This window comes from Microtus pennsylvanicus, chromosome 6, assembly GCF_037038515.1.
Source record: "Microtus pennsylvanicus isolate mMicPen1 chromosome 6, mMicPen1.hap1, whole genome shotgun sequence".
Taxonomy (NCBI): Eukaryota; Metazoa; Chordata; class Mammalia; order Rodentia; family Cricetidae; genus Microtus; species Microtus pennsylvanicus.
In genome coordinates this window covers 72,638,875-72,664,117 of record NC_134584.1, presented here as the reverse complement: position 1 = coordinate 72,664,117, position 25,243 = coordinate 72,638,875, and the positions used below count along the sequence as shown (strand labels likewise).

The 25,243-nt window shown below is 41.5% G+C and overlaps 1 protein-coding gene across 1 annotated transcript in view; it reads left to right on the top strand.

The window, feature by feature from the left end:
- Ell2 (elongation factor for RNA polymerase II 2) overlaps window positions 1–25,243 on the top strand; it is a 68,998-nt gene that overhangs the window by 7,519 nt on the left and 36,236 nt on the right. Inside the window, exon 2 of the mRNA XM_075976442.1 lies at window positions 9,554–9,601. Within this exon, the coding sequence (XP_075832557.1) occupies window positions 9,554–9,601 (48 nt within the window). The remainder of the gene's footprint in view (window positions 1–9,553; window positions 9,602–25,243) is intronic.

Here is a 25,243-nt window from a genome sequence, read left to right as displayed (position 1 = left end):
GGAGATTTAAGGGCCTTTAAAATGCTGGGTTTGGCGTTCAGAATGACTGTAATGTGAGCCTGGAAGGAAGGAGTATGGAGTCCAAGCCAGAGATGATTGTGTAGTCTCTGCTTGGCCACATATACTGGTCTATTGGTATTTACTAGAGATGAACAGAATCACTAGACCTTAAAAAGATTTTCAATGCAAAAGAGCAAGTTGGAATTTCTTAGCATTGCTAATAGTCAGGGTATCCTTAGTCTTAAAAAGGGAAAAGTCAAAAAAAAAAAAATGGGAGCCTGCGTTGGAGGTGGTAAGGAGGTAGGGGAGCTAAGGCAGTAAAGTACCATTTTGGTGAAAATTCATCCGTCTTAGCCGGGCGGTGGTGGCGCACGCCTTTAATCCCAGCACTCGGGAGGCAGAGGCAGGCGGATCTCTGAGTTCGAGACCAGCCTGGTCTACAAAGCTAGTTCCAGGATAGGCTCCAAAGCCACAGAGAAACCCTGTCTCGAAAAACAAAACAAAAAAAAAAAAATTCATCCGTCTTTTGTTTGGTAATCAAAACATTAGTTGACTAGATAGATATTCTATATTTAAAAATAAAGGTGAGAAGCTGGGTGTGGGGGTACGTACCGTTAATCCCAGCACCCTGGAGGCAGAGGCAGGCAGAAGTCAAGGCCAGCTCTGTCAAGTTCCAGTTCGGTTCTAGTTGAAAACCACTGGCTTAGAGACTTTTATGTTTATCTGGGTACTGTTAGCATATCTTTAAATATTTATTATATCTATTTATTTAATGTTTATCTGGTTATTTAACTGTTAGCATATCTTTAAATTTTTATTATATCTATTTGTTGTATTTTGCTATATATTTATGTGTGGATATGAGTATGACAGGGCACACTTAGATCATGGGAGACCTTTTGTGAGTCAGTTCTCTCCTTGACTACAAGTGTCCTAGGGATCAAATCTAGGCTGTCAGGCTTGGTGGCAAGTACCTTTACCCAATGGCCCATCTCACCAGCCTGTGTGTGTCTCTCTAGGTAATAGTATCATTGCTTCTGGTTCCGTGTAAGAATCCATGCTACCTCAAGGGATCAGGAAAGATATCCGTGTCATAAAAACTCAGTTGGATTTTTCATAAAATATTAAAATATTAATTATAATTAATTATAGATAAATAAAATTAATAATAAAATAGTAAAAACAGATGAAGAGATAGGAACAACTACCAAATGTATATTGTTTTCATTCTGCAAACATTTTTATTCACGTCTGACTTGCCTAGACACAGGGCGAGTTACTGAAGGTATGAAACTAAGCCGGACATGGATAGCTCTTGCCATCACCAAAGTGGTTGGCATTTCCTAGAAGTAAGCAAACGTGTGTAAATACACACACATGCACGTACGCATGCACGTCTGTGTTGACGGGAGAAAGTATGTGTGTGGAGATGAGTGGTGTCTTCACTAGTCATCTGCTGAGCCTGCTGTCTTTACCACACCCTTGAAAGTGTCCCTGACCAGGTGTCCAAGGTCCAAACATCTCCATCCCTGTCTTCCCACGATCAAGGCGGTCTAGGAAGATAGGCACTCCATTCAGCCGACCATGTCTGTCAGAGTCGCAGGATTTCCCTCCCTCTGTCCTCTGCTGAGCGTTGTCTGCTTAGATCATCTCTGCCTATCTCAGTCCCAGCTCTCTAGGTGAGTCTGTCTGGTTCTGAGGATTTAAATATCAGCTCTATAGTAATGAATTGCAAATGTTTATCTCCAGATCACACCTTTTTGAGATGGGTGTGGTGGCTTATGGCTGTAATTCCAGCACACAAGCAGAGAGGCAGTAGGATCAGCACAAGCTTGACTCCAACTTTGTCTGCATAGCAAGTTCCCTAGCTCAAAACTATGGCAACAAAAATAACAACAGAAAACTTTATTGGCCACACATGGTGTTACAGCACTCAGGAGGCAGAGACAGGCAGATCTGAGTTTGAGACCAGCCTGGTTTACATAATTCCAAGACATTGTTGAGAACCTGTCTTCAAAAATCAACAAAGGAAAAAAAACCTTAAAGACAAGAAAGTGCTACTCAACTTTAGTTTTTTAATTGTCAACATTTAATAGGCACCTCAAATTTGTAATCAAATATCGTTCTTGACAGCTCGCACACTCACACAATTAGTTTTAGTGATTTTTCACCACTCCCCACCTTCCCTCTGACTTGATTTCACTTCTTGATCTGGTACCACTTGAATGAGCCCCGTATCATTAATGACCACATTTTCCAGTTGTCTGGAACTTAACTCATAGCTCTTTCTTTGTCTCCTCTTTTTTTTTGGTACGTTTGATCTATCATCAAATCCTGTCAGTATTAAAATGCCTGGAATCTGACTGCAGCCGTTACCACCGTTGCAGTGCTAGGCCCTTCACTGCTCTTAGGACTACATTCCTGGACCAGCAGCTGGTTTTTGCATTTCCACTCTTCTCCCCATGGCCTGTTGGCCCCAGCCCCAGCATGGTCTTTAAAACGTTGAATATGATCATAAACTTGCCCAGGTTCAGCTCCTCATTGTGACTTAGCTGCTACAGATCTTTTAACCTTGTTCTATTTCACTACTTCTATTCCAGCAATCATGATTCTTGGGGACAAGTTATATTTGGCATTAAGCTTATTATACAATTATAAAGCCAACATTCGGTTCCTGAGGGGAAATGATGGGATTATGTTTCAAGTATTGTTGGAGAAGTCTGGGTCACAGTAACATTTTGGCTGGTTTTTCAGCTCAGACCCTTCCATGTTTACTTAGAGCTGTTTAAAATCTTAAGATTTAGGACAATGTATTTTTTAAATTAGGTCTGCATTAAGTATTTCAAAAGCTCTATTTCAAAACAAGGACTGCATTATGCAGATTTGGGTGGCTTTTTTGTCTTCTGTTTTGGTTATTTTACTCTTTTTTTGTAATTTAGCTTAATAGCTAAAAAGAAATTACTCCTTAAAATGCTGCATAGTCTTGTTTTTCCCAAATCTGTAAAAAGAGGGTTTCTCTCCCATCTGGGGTTGGATTGACTCACGAGAAAATAGTAGATTGGATTTGTGACACTGGTGTGAAGGGTTTGAGGCAGAGAAGAGTGTTTGTGACATTTTTATTCAACTCCCAAGAAACCTGAACTTTGTTTCTGTCTGTCACTGCAGGTCATGTCAGAAACCAGGTGTCACTTAGTATATTATGTGGTAAATTATATAATTATGTAATGGCTCTGATGTATTTTGAGTACTTGGAAATATATGGACATATATACATATATGTCATAGATCTTGTTGCAACACTAACCTGAAATGGTAAACAGGAAGAGTTCCCTATCCACACCAGGTTTCTTATACTTTCTCTACTCTTGACCTCTTTGTCAAAAACCTTTTTATATGCCCCTAGTATTTAAATATGAAAATAGGTATTTAATCAAACATTGATGATAAATCATACACAAATCTACTTTTTGTTTTAAGACAATTCTTTTGTATACATATAATTTTACCATTTATTAAAACAATCATTTATTTTTATTAATGTATGATTGGGTATCTTGTTTTTACACAAAGAATTAAAATCTTGGCAGGAACTTTGATACTGCAGGATGTAGACATCTTCAAAGTTGTTCAGAGTTGTCCAGTATTTGTATTTTAAGATTGTCAGTGCCTAGAGCACATAGTACAAAATGATGAGGGTATGTTAAGGAAGTCTTAGAAATTGTTGGAAATCTACCCTAATTCCAAATCAAGTGTCTTCTTGGTCTGTAACTAAACATTTCCATTTCAGTCAGAGCAGAAAACCTCTTTGCTGTAGTATACACTAAAGCAGTACAGTTCCTAGCATGCAGCAGTTTTGAACGTGAGCTGGGATTTTCAGGTGCTGTCCATTGTTGGCACTGTGAGAAGTGAGAGCACGCACAGTGCCCGGAAATGTATCTGCCTTGTGTTCAGAGCCGAGGTTACCATGTGCCATGTGTTCCAACGCAAAATGAGTTTGATCTTCATAACTGAAAATCATTTTTATCACTGAACATTCAGAAACCTTTTACTATTGCAGATTTTTGTACCCCTCCCCCACATTCAATTACACAATCCCATATGAGAGGTCATGACCTAGAAGCTGGGGTCTATTTTTTTTTATTATTATTATTTTGTTTTGTTTTTTGAAGACAGGGTTTTTCTGTAGCTTTGGGTCCTGTCCTGGAACCAGCCCTTGTAGACCAGGCTGCCTCTGCCTCCCGAGTGCTGGGATTAATTAAAGGTGTGCGCCACCACCGCGCAGCTCTATTTCATTTCTGTACTTGAGTCTCTTTTGTAAACTGTGTACAGGGTTGGCTTAAGGGATAAATTCAGTGAAACTTCTAAGTGGTTAAAAAAAATCTTTTGACTAAATAATGTCAAAAGTAGCTTTTCTTGCTGTTTCCAATCTGCCCTGGTGCTTCTTGGCTGCATGTAGACATCAGATTACTGTCTTTCTTATTGCTCAAATGAGAACCCTAGAGCTGTGGTTCTCAACCCTTTATCACACCTCTAGCTCCAAAAATATTTACATTACAACTCATAACAGCAAAAGTATAGCTATGAAATAGCAATGAAAGTAGATTGTGGTTGGGGGATCATGACAATTTTAGGAAACTTATTAAAGGGTCGCAGCATTAGGAAGATTGAGAACCACTGCCCTATTTTTTTCAGAAGAGCCACTTGCTGCAAACATTTGATAAAAGCTAAACAACAAAGAATGAAGCTCCATCAAAACCCATTCCTAAATGGGAATTGAATGAAAAAAGGAGCAAACATAACTGCGACTAGTTATTGTGGAGGAGAAAGTTTATTATAAACCTATGGGAGAGCATGACCAGACACAGGGACACTGGGAGAGTCCAGAGTGCACATGACCCTGAGCTTTGTGGGGGCAGGGGACCCAGGTGCAGCAGCCTGGAGGTCCAAAGGTACAAAGAGAGGGCAAGCAAAATGATTGGATTATGTGGAGGAGCAGCCCTGTCCCTGGGCTAGAGAGTTCAGGATGGGGGTGGGGGCATGCCCACTAGGAGGACCTTGTAAGTAGTGTGGTCGGAGGGATTTTTGGAAGGGCACCTCGGCCCTTTGTCTGGGGTTTGAGACCAAACAGGAATGTATTGAATGGGTTAAGAATTATTGTAATGTGTGCTGTTTAATATTGGGCCACCTAGAAATATCTTTTAAAATTGACTTATATTTTATATTTTATTTATTACTTCAGACACATTTTATATTTTATTTATGTATTATTTAGAGACAGTATTTCTCTGGATAGCTCTGGCTGGCCTGGAACTCACTGTGTAGACCAGACTGGCCTGAAACTCAGTGATCCACCTGCCTCTGCCTCCCAAGGGCTGGGACTAAAGGTGTGTGGCTGCACCACCAGTTTCTGGCTTTATATTTTAAATATACAGTGATTTGAGCAGTACTTCTTTTCATGTGTGTGTGTGCACTCAACCACACAGCTCTGCCCTGTAGGTGTGTAAGACCAGAGTTTTAACATCAGATGTCTTCCTTAGTTACTTTTCTGTTTTATTTATTTATTTATTTTTATTTTGAGGCAGAAGTGCTCACTGAACCTGGAGCTTGGTGTTGGAGTTAATCAGGCTAGCCAGTCAGGCCCTGGGATCAGCTGTCTCCTTCCCAAGTGCTGGGGTTACAGGCACACATGACCATGCCTAGCTTTTCTGTGGATGTAGAGTGTCTGAATCCAGGCCCTCATGTATGCACAGTAAACACCTTACCCACTGAGCCTTTCTCCCAGCCCTGAACATCGCCCTTTTACTAGTAACTAGACAAAACAAACAATAAAAGTCCATGTGGACAAAGAACCAGCATGTTTGAAATAACTGCTTAGAGCAGCTTTTGTTTTTTGAGACTCAGTTTCTCTGTGTGTAGTTCTGGTTGTCCTGGAACTAACTCCCTTTGTGGACCAGGTGGCCTCAAACATAGAGATCCACCTGCTTCTGCAGGGATTAAAGGTGTGTGCCACCACCACCCAGCCAAGCAGCATTTACTTTTAGAACTTCAATTACTGATAGAAAACCTAGTTTGGAATGCTCATGATAATAAGTATGTGTATGTCTGTAAAGTTCACTTTGCTTTGGCAGACAGTGGGGAAGAACCACTTTAGGCTATGGGAGGTATGCTGAGAGTGGTGTCTGAGGGGGCTGGCTAGCCATCTGAGTACTCAGAGGTAGAGAAGAAGGCCTTTATTTGGTTGCCAGGTAATACATACCTGAAATGGACCATGAACTGCCAAAGGAGACTAAAAGCTTAATTTGAGGGACTCTAGGGCAGACCGACTGTTGTGGATGACTGCTAGCCCTGGAGCCACCTTAATACCATTTTTCTCTGGTGACTGATACTCAAACTATCAACACACCTACCTACCTTATCATTCCTCCTGGGACTGTCTGTGGGTTCACCATATCCTGTTGGCATCACATGCAAGTCAGACTAACTGAGTCCTTTATCACCACTTTCAGAGTATTCTAAAGCATCCCATCGGGGCTGTTTTCAAAGCCATTTTCCCAGGCTTCCCCTACCCTAATCCATCTTTCTTCCTATGTCTTAAAAGCTGCCTTTCTTTTTTAAAAAAATACTTCTTTCAACAACTTACTTCCTTCCTTCCTTCTTTTCAGATCACTTTCTTACTCAGAAAAGTATAAGCCTCTAATTGTTATCACCTTGAAGACAGGCTTAGACATCATTGGTGAAAGAGTAAGGAGGAAGTTTAGAAGAAGGTTATTTAACAGGGCGATGCATTTTTTGAGCAGAGACCTTGAAATCTGAAATTTGTCTTACCTATTCTGTGGCAGACAGAAACTAAAAACAAAGACATACCCAGGGCAGGAGAGCTCAGGCAGGAGTCAGAGTTTCTGTCCTTCATTTTGTCCCCAGTGTCTCCGAGCTCTCTGCTGCAGATCTGCCCTTCGTTTCCTGAAGACACTCTTGCCCTTGAGCTTGTCTTTCCTCATCAGCCTCTCAGGTGTCCGTTCAAGTCACAGGCTCTACTTCCTTGTAATTCTTACTTTGTTTCCTGGTAAACTTAACCTAGTGCTTGATCATTCTCAGGATTTTCCCTTCAAAACTGTGAACTCCTGGGGAGTTGGGTCCCCATGCTCACATCTCCCCCAGCAGATGTGTGCGGAGGACACACATATGTATGAGAAAAGGAGGGGGAAAAAAAGCTAAGTCCCTAGGTTCTGTTACCAGCTTAGTTATTAATGGAACACAAGGACCAGGGTTGCAGGGGAGAATATCAACTGTAATTTCTAAGTCTTCTGTATTTGGAATTCTGTGATTCTAATGGCAAGTAACTAACAGAATATGATGTGGGAGAGTGAGAAGAACTGTAAGTTAATTCTGGGGCTGTGAGCCTCACAAGCCAAGAAGCCATTGCCAGACAAAGTCGGAAGGTTGCCAGGTTGGTCAGGGAGTTATGTTAGTGCTTGTCAGTCGGTGAATGCTTGCTGCCACAGGTCTCTAATGACTGTCCTGTAGGCAGTAATAAGCAGCCATCTTCGGGAAGACAGCTGAGGAATGGAAAAGAGATCCAGTTGTCATCACACCAGTATAGCAGGCCTGCAGGGTGGGGCTGATCTAGAATGAGGAAAGGGGCAGGTTCTGGCTTTTGAAATAAGGGCTGGTATCTCTTAGCACAAGGAAGAGCGAACGTGCAGAGGAGAAGTCAGCAATTTGAAAAGAGTTTGCTTTTAAATGGCACAGAACAGTTAGTGAACTTGATGGAGAATTTCAGCTGCAGCGGGTGAGTCTGAGTGGACCGGCTCTGACCCGCCTCCAAGGGAGTGCCCAGTACTGTAGTCAGGGGAGTCCAGGACTGACAGAAATGCTGAGAACTTGGGAACATGCTCTGCAGGGCAACCCTAAATCTGCGCCCATGGCTGATTTACTTCAGGAGGAGGAAGGTTGGCCGTAGAAGATAGTTTGGGGTGAGATTCAACTGGAAGCAGAGTCATCCATACCTTGCTGTTTTCAGGAGAGCCTCTGAATTAGAATGAGTCACCATTGATTGTGCTTTTTTCCAAATACACAATTACCTTTTTAACTTTCATTTTTAAAGAACTTCCTTTGCTTACACCAAGAGTGAACTTGTCACTGGGAGCATTATGATTCTTTCCCTAAATCTGAAGTTAAATATTGCCTTCTGGGGGTAGACCTGAAATACCAGTGCCAGCTGTGATGCTTCCCTGGGACATTATCTGTTTTCTTTTTTTTTTTTTTTTTTTTTTTTTGGTTTTTCGAAACAGGGTTTCTCTGTGGCTTTGGAGCCTGTCCTGGAACTAGCTTTGTAGACCAGGCTGGTCTCGAACTCACAGAGATCCGCCTGCCTCTGCCTCCCGAGTGCTGGGATTAAAGGCGTGCGCCACCATCGCCCGGCTTTTTTTTTAAATATTTATTTATTTATTTATTTATTATGTATACAATATTCTGTGTGTATGTCTGAAGGCCAGAAGAGGACACCAGACCTCATTACAGATGGTTGTGAGCCACCATGTGGTTGCTGGGAATTGAACTCAGGACCTTTGGAAGAGCAGGAAATGCTCTTAACCTCTGAGCCATCTCTCCAGCTCTGTTTTCTTTTTGTAAATAACAACACCATTTTATTTTATATTCAGTTTTGCCCACACCGATAGAAAATACGTTCTTCCTACCCTCTTTACTCTTTTTTAAGCCTGATGAGCACAAATCTGCAAAGGTGTTTGGGAAGAATAGAAGTTGTGTGCGCTGTGTGGAAGGGAGGGCCTCACGAGGCTTCTCTTTTTAGTTCAGGCAGAAATGAGACAGATACCACTTTTATTTTTGTTCATTGGGTTTAAATGTAAGGTAATGAAAGGTATTTCACAAGCTGATGTGTTCCTATTAAATACTGTTCAAGTCTACAATTTCCCTGTGACTCTCTTGATAATTCCGAAAGCCTTCTCTTGGATCATAGCCTGGGGACCCCTGGAAATGTGGCTAATATTTGCCAATTTAGCTGTTCCTCCAAATGCACAGCTCTGTGACAAAATGCTACAAGAAATTATACTCTCCTAGTAAGGAGAAAAAAGGCAGCCTTTTTTTACTCTTAAGTAAAAACTAGTCACAGGCAATGGAGAGGGAGATGCAGTTGATTCCTAGATATTTAAATTTTTAAATTTGTGGCATTCTGTTGAGTGTTTTTTTTTTTCAAAGTTCCTCAGATTTTCCTTTCCCTTTTCCCACTCCTTTTAAAAATAGGAAACTATGAATTATTTTGAAAGACTGAATTAGTGTATTTTTCTTGCAGATCATGTCGGTCAGTTTGCAGTCATGAGTGCTACAGTGCCCAAATCTACTCTTTGGTTGTATTAACCGTACAAATGGGAGCAGCTCACCAACACTTCTTAATGTGGTTACATGTTGAAGTCGGCATGTAATAAAACTGTTTTCTTTCATATTGTGAGATGAAGAAAACACATAGATTTTAGGTTTAATTATTTAGTTATTTGTCATAGTAACTAAAGTTTATCTGTTTCTCTTTTTTTTGTAGAATTTAATTCCTTTTCGACCTTCAATTCAGTTCCAGGGGCTCCAAGGGGTGAGTACTATCAGTTTAGTAAAACAATCTAATTGTCTGATATACCCAAAGCTTTAAAATTTTCCCATCACTTTACTCTCTGTATAATCGGTTACGTCTCTGTAGTAATAGGGGGCGGCGGCAGGGCTGCGCCCCCAAAACCCCAGCCACCTGCCCGGCTCGGCTTCGGCTAGCTTATGCCCCGAAATAATTACACGGACACTGTATTCTTTTAAACACTGCTCTGGCCCATTTCTAATAATCTATGTAGCGCCCCTAGGTGCGCTTACCGGGAAGATTCTAGCCTAAGTCCATCCTGGGTCGGAGCTGGGGCATGGCGTGCGTCTTCCCTGGAGCGGGTAGCATGGCGTCTCTCCTGCGTCTGCTCCGGAGAGCGGAGCTGCGGAGTCTGACCTCACTTCCTCTTCCTCCCGGCATTCTGTTCTGTTTACTCCACCCACCTAAGGGTGGGCCTATCCAATGGGCCTAGCAGTTTCTTTATTGCTTAACCAAGGAAATCAACAGATTGATATATGACACTCCCCCATCACTTCCCCTTTTTCTGTTTAAACAAAAAAAAGAAGGCTTTAACCTTAACATAGCAAAATTACATATAACAAAACAGTTATCAAGTAAAAGTTACATCAGAAACATTTATACATATATCAAAATTGACCTTAAAATCCATACCAATGCAAATTATTCATACCTATATCATTTCCCCCTTTAAATGTAAAAGAACATTTATAAACTATATTTGGGAACATGGGCGCAGTTTTTTCTCTCCAAACTGCTTCCTGCTGAATGGGGGCGTCGTTAATGATTTTAGGGTGTAACCTGTGTGCCAGGTTTATCTCAGTTGGCAGTTGAGCAAGGCAATTTTCTGAAGATGTTCACAGCAACCCTTCAGGAGGACGTGGTCCATCATACCAAATCGGAATAGAAGAAATCCATAGAGTCTCATCCTCTGTGAAAACAAAAGAAGAATCTCTTTTCCAAAGTATCATATCCTTAGATCCAAATTCTGAAGTCATACCCTCATGATATCCGTTCTGGTTCCACTGGGCAGCCCATATAATGAAATGTCTCTCTGTACTTAGCTCCTTCACAGTCAAAAATTTTAAAGAAAACACAATGTACATAATCCAGACTCTTTGTGAATTTTTCATCTTTACGCGGCTTATTTTTACTCTATCACTTTACTTTATTCTGTCTCTTTAAAGACTTTACCTTTTTTTTTTTAAAACCATTAACTTTATTCTCTATATTCTTTTTCTTCTCTGTCCCAAGCCTACGTACATTCATCGAACAGTGTGACTCATTCAGTGGTCTGAATCTGTCCTATTGTGAATCTGCAATTTTTTACTATCCAGGAGCACTTTTGATTTGCGCCTTTAAATCACTAGGCGCTTAAGAATCTAAGCTGTGACATTTCTAGGTTAACTTTTTGCTTTTTGAGCATATATCTTTGACCTGTAGACCAGGCTGTCTTTGAACTCTCAGAGATCCGCCTGTCTCTGCCTCCCAGGCATTGGGATTAAAGGTGTTTGCTACTATACCTTGAAGTCACAGAGGTCTATCTCTGCCTCCCAAGTGTTGGGATTAAAGGTGTGTACACACAACAACTCTCTTCCTTTTTTTTTTGTTTTTTGCTTTAAGAACTTCAACTTTCAGCTTGCATATATTTTTAACACACTTTAAACCATTCAGAAATTTTCTCTGTCTTTGAATCTCTCTTTACTGTATATCTCTCTCTTTTTCTGACCACAAGAGCCTTTAAATTGCCAAGCAATATCAGTAGGACTAAAGGCGTGGCTTTGCCAGCTAGATCCAGTCCATTCCTTAGCTTTCCAGCCTCATGGCGGAAATACAGGCTGCAGCCATGTTTATAGCATTTCAAGGTCCCTGCCAGCCAGCGAGCTACAACAGACAACATTCAAGTCCTCTCTCGGTAGCCGGCCCTCCTGCCTCAAACAGTCAGAGTTTGCCCTGGCAGGATGGCCCAGAAAGCCGGCAATTTTAAATGCGCAGCTTTTTTCTTGCTAAGGTTGAAAACCAAAAAGCATGCGTTCAGCTTTTCGTCAACACCATTTAAGTGTTTCGTGGCAGGACCTCTTAATGAGCTGCAGGGTTTTGCAGCTAAAGCTGAGTCAGGAAGCCTCTTGGGGCTACCAGGTAGGAGCGGCACTCAGCACTTTAATTCTGAGACTGAGCATGCAGCACAGAAATTCTTTTCATCAAAGTTACATCCAAATCTGACACGCAGAGCACTGCGCAGTCTGAAAACACGTCCCTGTATGGCGGCAGGAATCCGCCATGCTCTTCCGCCTGCCTAAGCCTGATTCTGCCTTCTGCCCAGGAGCAGGCGGGGAGCTCTGAGTCATCGTCAAGGTCTCAGAGCACTCTCCTTCAGATCCCAAGCGGGAACACAAACATAAAGCCAGAGTTCGCACTGGTGGCACAGCCCCAGGAAGCTATGCTTTGAAATGACACAGCGTTTTTTCTGCTGCTGTTGCAGAATCAGGAAATCTCTCTACAGCACGCCACCAACAAACAGCAAAAATCTGTGTTAAATGCTCTCTTCCTTATTTTTAAGCCTTCTCAGGTTTTTTAAGTGGGTTTAGTTAGCCACACGTCTGGGCGTCATTTGTAGTAGTAGGGGCGGCGGCGGGGTTGCGTCCCCAAACACCCCAGCCGCCTGCCCTGCCCGGCTAGCTTATGCCCCAAATAATTACACGGACACTGTATTCTTTTAAACACTGCTCTGGCCCATTTCTAATAATCTATGTAGCGCCCCTAGGTGCGCTTACCGGGAAGATTCTAGCCTAAGTCCATCCTGGGTCGGAGCTGGGGCATGGCGTGCGTCTTCCCTGGAGCGGGTAGCATGGCGTCTCTCCTGCGTCTGCTCCGGAGAGCGGAGCTGCGGAGTCTGACCTCACTTCCTCTTCCTCCCGGCATTCTGTTCTGTTTACTCCACCCACCTAAGGGTGGGCCTATCCAATGGGCCTAGCAGTTTCTTTATTGCTTAACCAAGGAAATCAACAGATTGATATATGACACTCCCCCATCACGTCTCTTGTGAGCTTCATGACTAAATGGGATCTTCCGTCATGTTTAAGGTGCTTGGATTATCTTTATGGAAAACACAATTCAGAGACAGTTATAGGGTTTCTTGCATTTGAACCTTTTTACTGAAGATTAAACATCATGGCTTTATGGAAATATATTGTATTTACCACAACCAAACAATTCTATGCAAGTTAGTACTACAGTTGTTCATATTAATAAAATGTAGCTATGTGCTTAATCTTTTAATGTGACACAGTAGGAAAGTAAATGTATATGTAGAGAATGAGCTTTGCTAATATAGGCAGTTTTGTATGTCTGTCTTATTTTACACTTGGGGGTAGCTTGGAGGTGGTATGGTACCAAAACCAATCAGCATAATATATAACTTTTAATTAAGTGGACCTATGAATTTTGTGTTTTTAATGGATAGTTAGCTTTATAGGTAAAGTGTTAGTGGTCCTTTTTATGTTTTTAGATTTGTTACTTTATTTACGTGTATGAATGTTTGCTTGTGTTTATATATGTGCATCACATGCATGCTTGGTGCTCTCGGGGGTGAGAAGAGGATGGCTGGAGTTGCAGATGCTTGTGAGCCACCAGTAGGTGCCTGGCAGCAAGTGCTCTCTCTACTGCTGAGCCGTCTCTTCAGCCCTAGTATTATTTTTACTTGTTGCTATTGATATTTAAGATTAACAAACTAAATAGGTGTTTCTATTCCTATATGCTAGCTATATAGCATGGTCATTTGGATTATCTAGTAGTGGATTTTATAGCGCCTCTAGAGAAAAGACAAGCTCAAGGAGAAGGTCATAAGCTTGATCACTGTAAATTACATACTTGTGACTTTTTGTAATATCAGAAATATGAAAATGTGCCTATGTGAATAAACGCAGTCTTTGCAAACCTTATAATTTGAAAATCTCTGGAACCAGATTAATTATATCGTTCAGTGTACTACTGAGTCTTTTGTATAATGCTTACTTGAAGGGGATATTTGTATGGGTGTCAGCTTTGCTTCTATATGACAGCTTTACAATGAAGTCCTTTCTTCCTCCTTAGTAACTAAGTGTGCATGCATGGGCCCTAATTGAAACAAGCATACTGATGCTGTACTTGAGGCTGTGTCAGTGGTTTCTTTAAGGCTTCTGCAGTTCCCTGCAGATTTTAATGGCATCAGTAATATTCGAAGGAAAGCTCCCTGGCAAGCCTGAGTCATAGAGCCTGAAGAGCTCCGGCTTCCCAGGAAAGGGGAGAGCAGCACATCAGGTGCAGTCGGAGCTGTGCTGCTCAGAGCTGGCAGGGCCACTGCTCTCGGCGACTGCCGCTTCTCCTGATTTTCTCTTTAACTAGGTTGAGATCTCAGACTAAGAAGAAGCAAGTAAAGGACATTTTCTTAGGAGGCACCAAGTTAGACAAAGGCTAAATGATAGGGAATAAATCCTTGGGTCTACCAGACTCTGGTTCCAATTCAGACATGCAGTCTTCACAGAGGACTGGGTTTCTACAGTCTACCTCTTACTTACTCTAGAGGGTCCTGGGTACCACAAAGCAGGCAGTTTACAGAAGAGATAGACAGACATTGGGCTTTCTTTTCCAAATACCTTACCCCTCTGCACAGCTATCCTCGAGCCCATGTGTCCAACCCTCTCCCCACTACTTATCTTTGCTTCTACCACTGTGTCCCTTGCCTGAATATACTTTGCCACCAAAGTTAACTTAGTCGTAAAATGACAGATTAACAGATAAGCTTTCAGTTCAGATTATCTTCGGGTAGTGAAGGAGCTTGAACACACTGTAGACTGAGGGTGGGATGTTTGGCTCCACCTTGCTCGCTCTCTGTATCTCATCAACACCCTGTCCCTTTTATTATTCTCCTGGGAACAAAATTATGGACTCAGCATTGTTTTAGAGCCTGCAGCTGCATTCCATCTGCCCTTCCCCCTTCCCTTTGCAGAGCTCTCCCCAGCCCTTTGGGACTTAGTAAAAACAAAGCCTCATTACAGGGGAGAGAGTGGGTTGGCACAGCCCACAGGGAATAAGCAGAGCCATAACTGTGAGGGTCTTCTATACAGTGCTCCTCTGTTTTTATTTAGAGTTCTGATCATTTAACATTGCCTGTGCTGATTGCTTTTTAAACCCTTTAGAAGTATGCTTACAGACTTTTCCTGTGTGGAAAATATTTAGGGTTTTAAATTGGAAGGTTTAAATTTAGATTTCCCACAAAAGATACTATTCCTTAGTGAGAGATGTTGTCGTTTTCCATCAAGTGTGATTGGAAATGTGCCTTACCTGCCATGATCCTGCCACCTGTAAGCAAATTTGAAGTGTACTGAAACATTGTTCAGTACCCTTTTAAAAGTGAACATATTGTGTTACAGATAGTTCCTGTTCGCCTGATGAAATTCATACTGAGTTTGCATGGATATGCTATTCTCATTGCTAATTACAGGATCTTCCCACTTTGGTAATGTCTATAGAAGGTCAGACTTTTGGTCTTGGCAGTTTGCTTTTAAGCCTATTTGCTTTTCCGTTTGTTTGAACATGTTCTGTTCGGTTGATGTTAACTTCTACATAAATACAGACTGAAACATTAAAGTATGGCAGTATGCTGTTAGAGGGTGGAATTCTAAGTCATTGATTACTTGGGTTTCACATCTATAGCTGGGCAGTAGCTTTCATAGCAGAAAATGAAGGCTGTGTCTTTCAGAGTCATCTCTATAGGACTTCCCATAGAGGGAAAGGGCACACAGGATGTTAGATGCTCAACTGAGGATGTTTTCTTTAGGGGGAGTAGTTGGTTCTGATCTAAGTTCATGAATGTTAGGAACTGAATTCCATCAACTAAAAATATCCTCATTTTTTTTCTCGAGTGTGGGTCTAATCCATACCTGGAGTACCTACTTGTAATTTTAAGGTTACTTGAGATTAGAGGATTCAGAGTAGAATGACAACACAGTGTACCAGTTTCCAAAAGCTGCATCTCCAAAGTCGAGTAAGCTTTCTGAAAGCAGCACTCTCTTCTCTCTTCCTCTAAACACTGCAAGTGAAGCAGGTGACTTTTCCAAGGACATCTGTTCCAGCGAAGTGGGAAAACCAACCTGGAGAAGGATATGGGGATTGGACGTCTAAGAACACGGTTAGTGGAGGTCAGCTATGTAGCAGGTGACAAACTCTTCCCACTGCATTGGAGAGCTCCAAAAGAGTGCTTCTGGGAAGTTCAGTCAGGGTTTAACACAGTCATCTGTTGATAAAATTGACAACTAACACTTATTTCACAAACTAGTGCCTAGTTGACAGTTAGTAGAGTAAGTTATTACTCTGCCTGCTTCTTGGTTTTATGGTGTTTTATGTTTTGTTTGTTTGGGTTTCTTAGATGTGGCCTCTCTGTGTTGCCCAGGCTAACCTGGAACTTTTAGTGTAGGTCAGACTGACCTTGAACTTGAAAGAGTCCTCCAACTTCTCCTTACCACCCAGTGCTGGAGTTACAGGCATTCAGCCACCTGCTCAGCTTATCTTTTTGTTTTGTGAGGTCTCCCCAGACTCCCCAAGCTAGCCTGGACCTTGAGATCCTGACTTTGACTTCCAAAACATAAAGCATGCCTAAGCTTTGGGTTAGTGTGAAGGAATATAGAGCTAGGTAAGACATGGTCTTACTTTTAGAGAATTTTAGCTGACAAACACGTGCAGGCTAATACTTAGGAAAGGATTAGTTGTAAAGAAAGGATTTAGCCAGAACCCTCACACAGCACTTCTATAGAAAGAACTATTCTGTAGAGACTGTCAATAACAAGGCTTTGTTTCTGACTGCTATGAATCAACACTTTAAACAAAGATTTTTGTGGGTTCAGAAATGGTATATTTCAGCTATACATGATGCTGTATACCTCGTAATGCCAGCATTTGGGATGCTGAGGCAGGAGAATTTAGAGTTCAAGACCCACGTGAGCGACTCGTCAAGGTATTGTATTTAAAAAAGAAAAGAAAAAGGAACGTTGTATCTTGGCAATAAACATATAAAATTCTAAAAGCCTGATTAAGAACTGTGTAGTCGCACAACATTTTACACACATAAATAGATGTGAGAAATGTGATAATTGGGGTAAAATCTGAAATAGCAAGATTTTCAACAGCAAATAAAGGCCACATTTGCTGGCAGTGGTGCCATTGCAGTTGATTTGCTTGTGACTCCAAGGACTGATGTCCAGGGAGTGATTGCCACATGAAAATGAGAAATTATATTAACACTGTCAGGGTGTGAGATTGAGGAATCCATTCTGACTCAGTTATTTATCCTGAGATTGCTAACAGGCCTATTTAGTTGCTTACTTTCTGCCTGACCAGTTCCAGAGGCTATAATTGATAGTAGTTTTGCATATGCAATTTTTAGAAACTGTCTTAAAACTGTTGAAAATTTAAAAAAACATTTTCTATATACTATGTATTTTGTAAACTGAAGGAAACACAGTCACACATCACTTTTTCAAGACAGAACAAGCCAGCCAAACAAGTTCTAAATGTATGCCTCCCAGAAAGGCACAACGTGACCTCCTGAATGGGTTTAACTGGTGACGTTAAAAATGCTTGGATATCCAAAAAAAAAAAAAAAAAAAAAAAAAAAAAAAATGCTTGGATAGTGCTAGGAATTCTTACAGTAGAGTCATTAACTCCAAAGCACAGAGGTTTGGATTTTAAAAATTTTTTTTGTTTAAGCTCTGAATTTAGCATAACATTTAGGAATACTTTGCTAATTATTTATTTTACTTTGTAGGGCCTGGGGAGAAGATTGGGTTTAAAAGGCTAAATTACACAGCATTTGAAATTAGTAGGCAATTTCAACCCACCCTGAATATGCTTCCCGCAGACAGCCCTTCCCTTCCCGACTTGGTACCTGGAAAGCAAAGATAACGATCAGCTTGGAACAAGCAGCAAAGACAAAAATAAATCCCCAGCACTGCCATTCCTCTTAGATGATATGCTTTCTTTCCCCTGCTGTTTCTGGTTTGGCTAGCCCGCTAGTTTTGCGCACGATTGTGTCTAATCAGTCTGCCCAGAAGTTGCTGCTGAGGACCTGATACTCTTGTCCATGTATGTGACTAATACTAGAAGACCCTTAAAGTTATATTCCCCTAGAATGGTATTTTTTTTAACATTTTGGATTTTATAGTGATTTATACATAGAGACATTTATTTTAGTATTTATATTGAATTACAATTCTTTACATGGTAACTGTCTAAGGTTAGTTAATTATTTAACTTATGCACACAAACATTTTTTTAAAAAAATCTCATTTTAGCCAAGAATATGAACTGCCCCTAGACACTCATTATCTCCAATGAATGAAATCATAGTTTGAAGCTATTGTAAATTAACCAGCTTCTCTAATTTTATGTTGCCACTCGTCTCTGCCCTGCTTTTCTTTCTGGATAAGGACTAGCCTCTGGGCTTGCTAAATGAGCAGAGGCAGTAAGCTAAATTCAGTGTCTTCACAGCAATAGTGCGGCTGCTATCGTAGGCTTGTGAGACACAGAGAGAGTGCCAGGAGTTCAGAATGGCAGAAGTGGGAAGACTGTCCATGTCTTCAGGGCCTTGGAACTATCTGACAGTGTTTTCTGACTATAGCTTTGCAGAAACCTCAGTAAGGGGTCCAGTAAGATAGGTCCCCAAAGCACACGTGTGGAGAGGGGTGCTCACCCTGCTCTGCTCTTCACTGATCTGAAGGGTCACAGATGCTATAAATGAGTAATTCCAGCCTTCTGTCAGCAACATGCAGGCCCCAGTGTCGCAGTGCGAGCGCGCAAACGGGACCTTCAGGTGCGGCTCTCTTGCCTCGCTGGAATACATGGAATACATTCTTTGCTGACAAAATTTGTCATTGATAGCATTGAGGTTTGTATCTTGTTTCCCATTAAACACTAAAATTTATGAAATTGAGTCATCTGTTTCATATACTATCATTTAGATAGCACTCAGTTATTAAAGCTTGGAAAGAGTAATTTTGTCCTTCAGTGGCACCGGTGGTCCTATATATATATAGTTAATTAAATTGGAACCATTAGCAATATTGAAATAGCAGTTTTGGCCTCTTTCTATGCCCTGTGTGCATGTATGACAAGATTTTAAGAACTGTATTTGAAGAAAAAAATTAATCCAGGAAAATAAAAATAAAACAGTAGTGCCCCAGATCTTACTTGAAACAACATTTTACACGTTAAAGGAAGCTGGGCTTTGGCTCTGGTGTGTGTGCGCTTTCGATTTGAACATGTAAGTCTTATGAACTAGAATGCATTGCCTTAGCAGCGGCAGCTCGTTTGTTTTGTCATCGTTTGGGGACACCTCGAAGTTTGTAGCTCTCCATCAAATCGTGACTCCTCCCCAGCTTGCTAGACTCTTGGGTTTGGTTCCTCTAACAGTGCAGTGCAAGTGTCTAAGCTATGAGTAAGATTTCATCTTTGGGCTGTTTCCTCATTGTTGCTAAAGCTAGACAATTTAAAGAGAAGAAATATCTTTATAATTTTTTGTTACTGCTAAGCAATTTACATATATTATTCTTGTCTAATTGCTACAGCAGTGCTATGGAGACTCTCTCTCTCTCTCTGATATATGAACTGTTGCTTCAGAGTCGATAGTACTGAAGTGCCAACAGGTGGTACTTGTTCCATTATCTGGTGGAGGAGGCTGGCTGCCTTCAGGTGTCGGCATCTGTTCTCATCACTACCTTTCTGTGATAAGTGTTCAATATTTATGTTTATTCTCACATTCACACACACATTCTTTGACCGCTGTCCAGCTGTTAAGGAGCAGAGGGGTGGTCAGGAAGACATCAGGGAAACATTTTTGGAACTGAGTTCAAAGGGCCACCATGAGTTGACTGGTGAGAGGACTTGAGCTTTCACAGCATGAGCAAAGTGGAAATAGGTGTGGCAGGTGGCGCCCCTTCTCAGGGATGGAAGGTTCCGATGTGCAGACCAGTGCTACTTGTCTGCACTCTCTTTGGAGGTCTGTGATGAGGACTGGAAATCTGGACTTTGAAAACCGTTCCTCCGGTTTTCTATGATAGCAGGATTCACTATAAGAATATATATGTATGCCAATATATAGACTTTTCTAAGGAGATGATTTATATCTGTCATCTATTTCTACGGGGAGGAAGCTATATCTGCAGATGATTTTCTTTGGAACATACTTACAAATTATTCACATTAATATTAAACAGTCTGCATGGGTGAAGTCTGTGCTTTGTAAGACAGACCTAAAACCAGATCTCTGACACATAAAATACAGGTGTGGCAGTGTACATCTGTGACCCTATCCCTAGAAGGGGGGATGTATGGGGATCTTGGGCTCTCCATGTCCAGCAAATGTCGCTCAGTGAGAGATGCTGTCCCAAAAAAGAAAAAAGAAGAAGGAGGAGGAGGAGGAGGAGGAGGAGGAGGAGGAGGAGGAGGAGGAGGAGGAGGAGGAGGAGGAGGAGGAAAAGAAAAGAAAAAATGAAAGTGATAGAGAGAGGAAGATGCCCATGTAGACCTGGCCCCACAGTCAAATATCATATATAAGGCACATAAGCAATCATACATGACACACACATGACCGTGCACCAAGAGAAAACAGTTACCTTGAGGTCTTAACACACATGGATGTGCACATTCATGAAGCCGAAACAGAAGTTCCAGTGCATGAGATTTATTTTATCCTAACCTCACCTGCATTGTCCGTGTTTTTTTTTTTATTATATTCTCTCTCATTTAAAAAGAATCCTGTAAGTAAATAAAAAGAGAGTTTTTCTAAGGAGGGTGTGGCTAGAGAGATGGCACCTTAGCTAGGAGCTAACTCTGCTATTGCAGTTTCTGGCATCCACCTGGGGCTGACAACCATCTCTAACACCAGTTCCAGGGGCTGCAATGCCCTCTTCTGCAGGCATCAGGCACACATGTATGTGGTACACAGACATGCATATAAACAGAATACCCACATACTAAATAAATAAATAAAAAGAGAGTCTCAGTCCCAGTCCACTGAACTAATGTCACTGCCTTCTAGGAGGTTACACCCAGTGGTTTTCAAACCCTGCAGGAGACCATCATCTGTTTTTTAAGTTTTAGTCTAAGAATCACGGGGTCAGATTGCATTTCAGCATGCTTTGCCAATAGCTGCTGGACAAGATTCCCGGGATTTGGCTGATGAGAGAATAGGTAAATGGGAACAGTGGAGAGGAGAAAGTCAAGGATAGCTCTGTGTTTGTTGCTTGAGTATTCGGTTGAATGGAGAAGTCGTACTCAAAATTGAGGTGGATGAGCTTGGGTCACGCTGTGTAGGAGCTGTTTCTGTCAGCTCTCCCATAACTCTGCCAGCCTTCTGCCAAAATGGAGCTGTCTGGTTGCCATCATCACCAGAAACTTGTACCAAAAGGGTTTGCAAAAGGCAACTCCAAGGTACTTTTTTTTCTAGTAAAAAGAGAAGGTGGATATAGAAAAGAGGGTTCTGAAATGAAGCTGCACTGATGGACTTTCTCAGCTGTGGAGAACATGCCTTTCCTTCAGGGAGCGTCACTACTAAGAACAGCAACAGACTAGGGTGTACTAACTCAGTGTTGGAATACACAACAGACTAGGGTGTACTAACTCAGTGTTGGAATACACAACAGACTGGGGTGTGTACTAACTCAGTGTTGGAATACACAACAGACTAGGTGTGTACTAACTCAGTGTTGGGATACACAACAGACTAGGTGTGTACTAACTCAGTGTTGGGATACACAACAGACTAGGGTGTGTGCTAACTCAGTGTTGGAATACACAACAGACTAGGGTGTGTGCTAACTCAGTGTTGGAATACACAACAGACTAGGTGTGTACTAACTCAGTGTTGGGATACACAACAGACTAGGGTGTGTACTAACTCAGTGTTGGAATACACAACAGACTAGGTGTGTACTAACTCAGTGTTGGAATACACAACAGACTAGGGTGTGTGCTAACTCAGTGTTGGAATACACAACAGACTAGGGTGTGTACTAACTCAGTGTTGGAATACACAACAGACTAGGGTGTGTGCTAACTCAGTGTTGGGATACACAACAGACTAGGGTGTGTACTAACTCAGTGTTGGAATACACAACAGACTAGGTGTGTACTAACTCAGTGTTGGAATACACAACAGACTAGGTGTGTACTAACTCAGTGTTGGAATACACAACAGACTAGGGTGTGTGCTAACTCAGTGTTGGAATACACAACAGACTAGGGTGTGCTAACTCAGTGTTGGAATACACAACAGACTAGGTGTGTACTAACTCAGTGTTGGAATACACAACAGACTAGGTGTGTACTAACTCAGTGTTGGGATACACAACAGACTAGGTGTGTACTAACTCAGTGTTGGAATACACAACAGACTAGGGTGTGTGCTAACTCAGTGTTGGAATACACAACAGACTAGGGTGTGCTAACTCAGTGTTGGAATACACAACAGACTAGGTGTGTACTAACTCAGTGTTGGGATACACAACAGACTAGGTGTGTACTAACTCAGTGTTGGAATACACAACAGACTAGGTGTGTACTAACTCAGTGTTGGGATACACAACAGACTAGGTGTGTACTAACTCAGTGTTGGAATACACAACAGACTAGGTGTGTACTAACTCAGTGTTGGAATACACAACAGACTAGGGTGTGTGCTAACTCAGTGTTGGAATACACAACAGACTAGGGTGTGTACTAACTCAGTGTTGGAATACACAACAGACTAGGGTGTGTGCTAACTCAGTGTTGGGATACACAACAGACTAGGGTGTGTACTAACTCAGTGTTGGAATACACAACAGACTAGGTGTGTACTAACTCAGTGTTGGGATACACAACAGACTAGGTGTGTACTAACTCAGTGTTGGAATACACAACAGACTAGGGTGTGTACTAACTCAGTGTTGGGATACACAACAGACTAGGTGTGTACTAACTCAGTGTTGGGATACACAACAGACTAGGTGTGTGCTAACTCAGTGTTGGGATACACAACAGACTAGGGTGTGTACTAACTCAGTGTTGAAATACACAACAGACTAGGGTGTGTACTAACTCAGTGTTGGAATACACAACAGACTAGGTGTGTGCAAATCAGTGTTGGAATACACAACAGACTAGGTGTGTACTAACTCAGTGTTGGAATACACAACAGACTAGGGTGTGTGCTAACTCAGTGTTGGAATACACAACAGACTAGGGTGTGTACTAACTCAGTGTTGGAATACACAACAGACTAGGTGTGTGCTAACTCAGTGTTGGAATACACAACAGACTAGGTGTGTACTAACTCAGTGTTGGGATACACAACAGACTAGGGTGTGTACTAACTCAGTGTTGGAATACACAACAGACTAGGTGTGTACTAACTCAGTGTTGAAATACACAACAGACTAGGGTGTGCTAACTCAGTGTTGGGATACACAACAGACTAGGGTGTGTACTAACTCAGTGTTGGGATACACAACAGTTAGGCGCATCATTATAGCTCTACAACACGGCAGTGAAATTGCCAAGAGAGCAGAGGACCACATAGGGTAATGTCACTTTTATCTAACGAGTATAGACAAAAGGTATATCACGTGCTTTTCTTACGATAAAAGTATTAAAAAGCAAACACAGTGAGAACAGCAGAAGGCCCAGTACTGGTTACCTTTGGTAGGGAAAGGCAGGCAGAACCTCAGAGGAGACCCAGATTGCTGTAGAATTAAGTATGTAAATTAAAGTTTGCCCTTGGTATTACTAACTTAAATGTAATTTGTTACCTTCGTGGGTTAAGTGAAAAAGAAAACCAGAACATATTTCAATAGAGGGCCTCAAAATTTTGTTAACTCTATTTCCTAAATGTACCATAAACAAACACAAAAGAAATTTTCTGAGATGTCAGGCTTAATATGAAAATCTAGGTAAAAGGCTGAATAATAAAGGTTTAAAAAAAAAAGAGAAGAAGCTGCCAAGGAGGATGGAGAAGGCAGCCTTGAGGACTGTCTGTAGTTAGACACAGCTGACTATGTGCTCCTCGGCCGCTCGCAGAGCTGCCTTGTCATCTATCAGTGAAGAACGCCTCCTTTCTGTTCCCTTTCCATGCCGAGTTGCTAGCCTTATCAAAGGTGTGGGAGGAGAGGTGTGTGCCTTCTGAGTTAAGGCTGGGGCAGTGGTATTGTGAGGGCCACCGAGGGGTGGGGTGTTCAGCGTAGAAAAGACAGATTAGGGAATAAACTGCAGCATTGGTTAGATTTGCAGAGAGGGTGTGCTAGCAGAGTTAGGCTATCAAACTCAGTTCAGTAGAAAGTGATTAAGAGTTAAATTGGCCTGCTCCATACACCCCCTGAAAGAAAAGCAGTCTCTGAAATATTCCAAAAACTGATAGTCCTGCATAGTCATTCAGTGTTGTGTTGGGGATATATCAGAATGGAAACAGAAATTGTAGCCACATTATGAATGTAGTAATACTCGACTAACCAATACTGGGCACATCTGTACAACTCAAGTAGATACTTTTGGTTTTCTCTGTTGGTAAGTCTGTCTTCAAAGATTGTCAAGGGAGGTTCCATTTCCATCTGACAGTGAGCATGTGCTGACTTGCTTTGCCACAGCTGTCTGAAAGTTCTTTATTTGGCTGTAGAAAAACAGTTCTTGGGATGCTTGCAGTTTTGTTTCCTGTTTTCAGGGAAGGTAGTACTCTGTGTCTTCCTCAGGGAACTTGAAGAAAACAGACTTGGAAGTCCAAGGTTGATGTTAGAGAAACAGCATTTTACAGTTGAAGACACTTTTTTTTAATGCAGCTTTCAAAATATTTAAGCTGATTGAGTCATGAAGGACAAATTTCATAGTGATGGTCTAGAATCTATTTTTATTCATCCTTTTTGTTTCTGTTTGAGAAAGAAAGCGAATGGACGTGTTAGAACTATAAAGTATAGACAAGAAGAAGGATGAGACAAGAGTCAAAGAAATTAGCTTGGATTTCTCCTAGTCTTTTTATTTTTGTTTTTTTTTCCATTCTCACATACATGTTTTTAAAAGTTGCAGAGCCACGTGGATGTGGTGGTGGATGTCTGTAATCCTAGAACTTGGGGTTGGTGGCAGGAAGATATGGAGTTCATGACCAACCTCACCTACATAGTGAATTTGAGACTAGACTGAGCTACATGAGACCTCATCTTAAAAAGCAAAACACACACAAAAAAAATCTAGTAAATAAAATTTTAAATTTTCATAGGCAGTATATTTATTGATTACTTTTTAAATATTTTATTTTTAAAGCTATATTAGAAGCATTTTTCTATAGTAAAGGTTACATTGAAATAGCTGCCTAACCTTTTATTATGTGAATATACTATCACCCACTTAACTGTTCTTTGATTACTTCTGCTATAAGAATAAGGAACACCCTTGGGCATTCTTTTTTGTTGTTGTTGTTGTTTTTTTGTTTTTCGAGACAGGGTTTCTCTGTGGTTTTGGAGCCTGTCCTGCAACTAGCTCTTGTAGACCAGGCTGGTCTCGAACTCACAGAGATCCGCCTGCCTCTGCCTCCCGAGTGCTGGGATTAAAGGCAAGCGCCACCACCGCCCG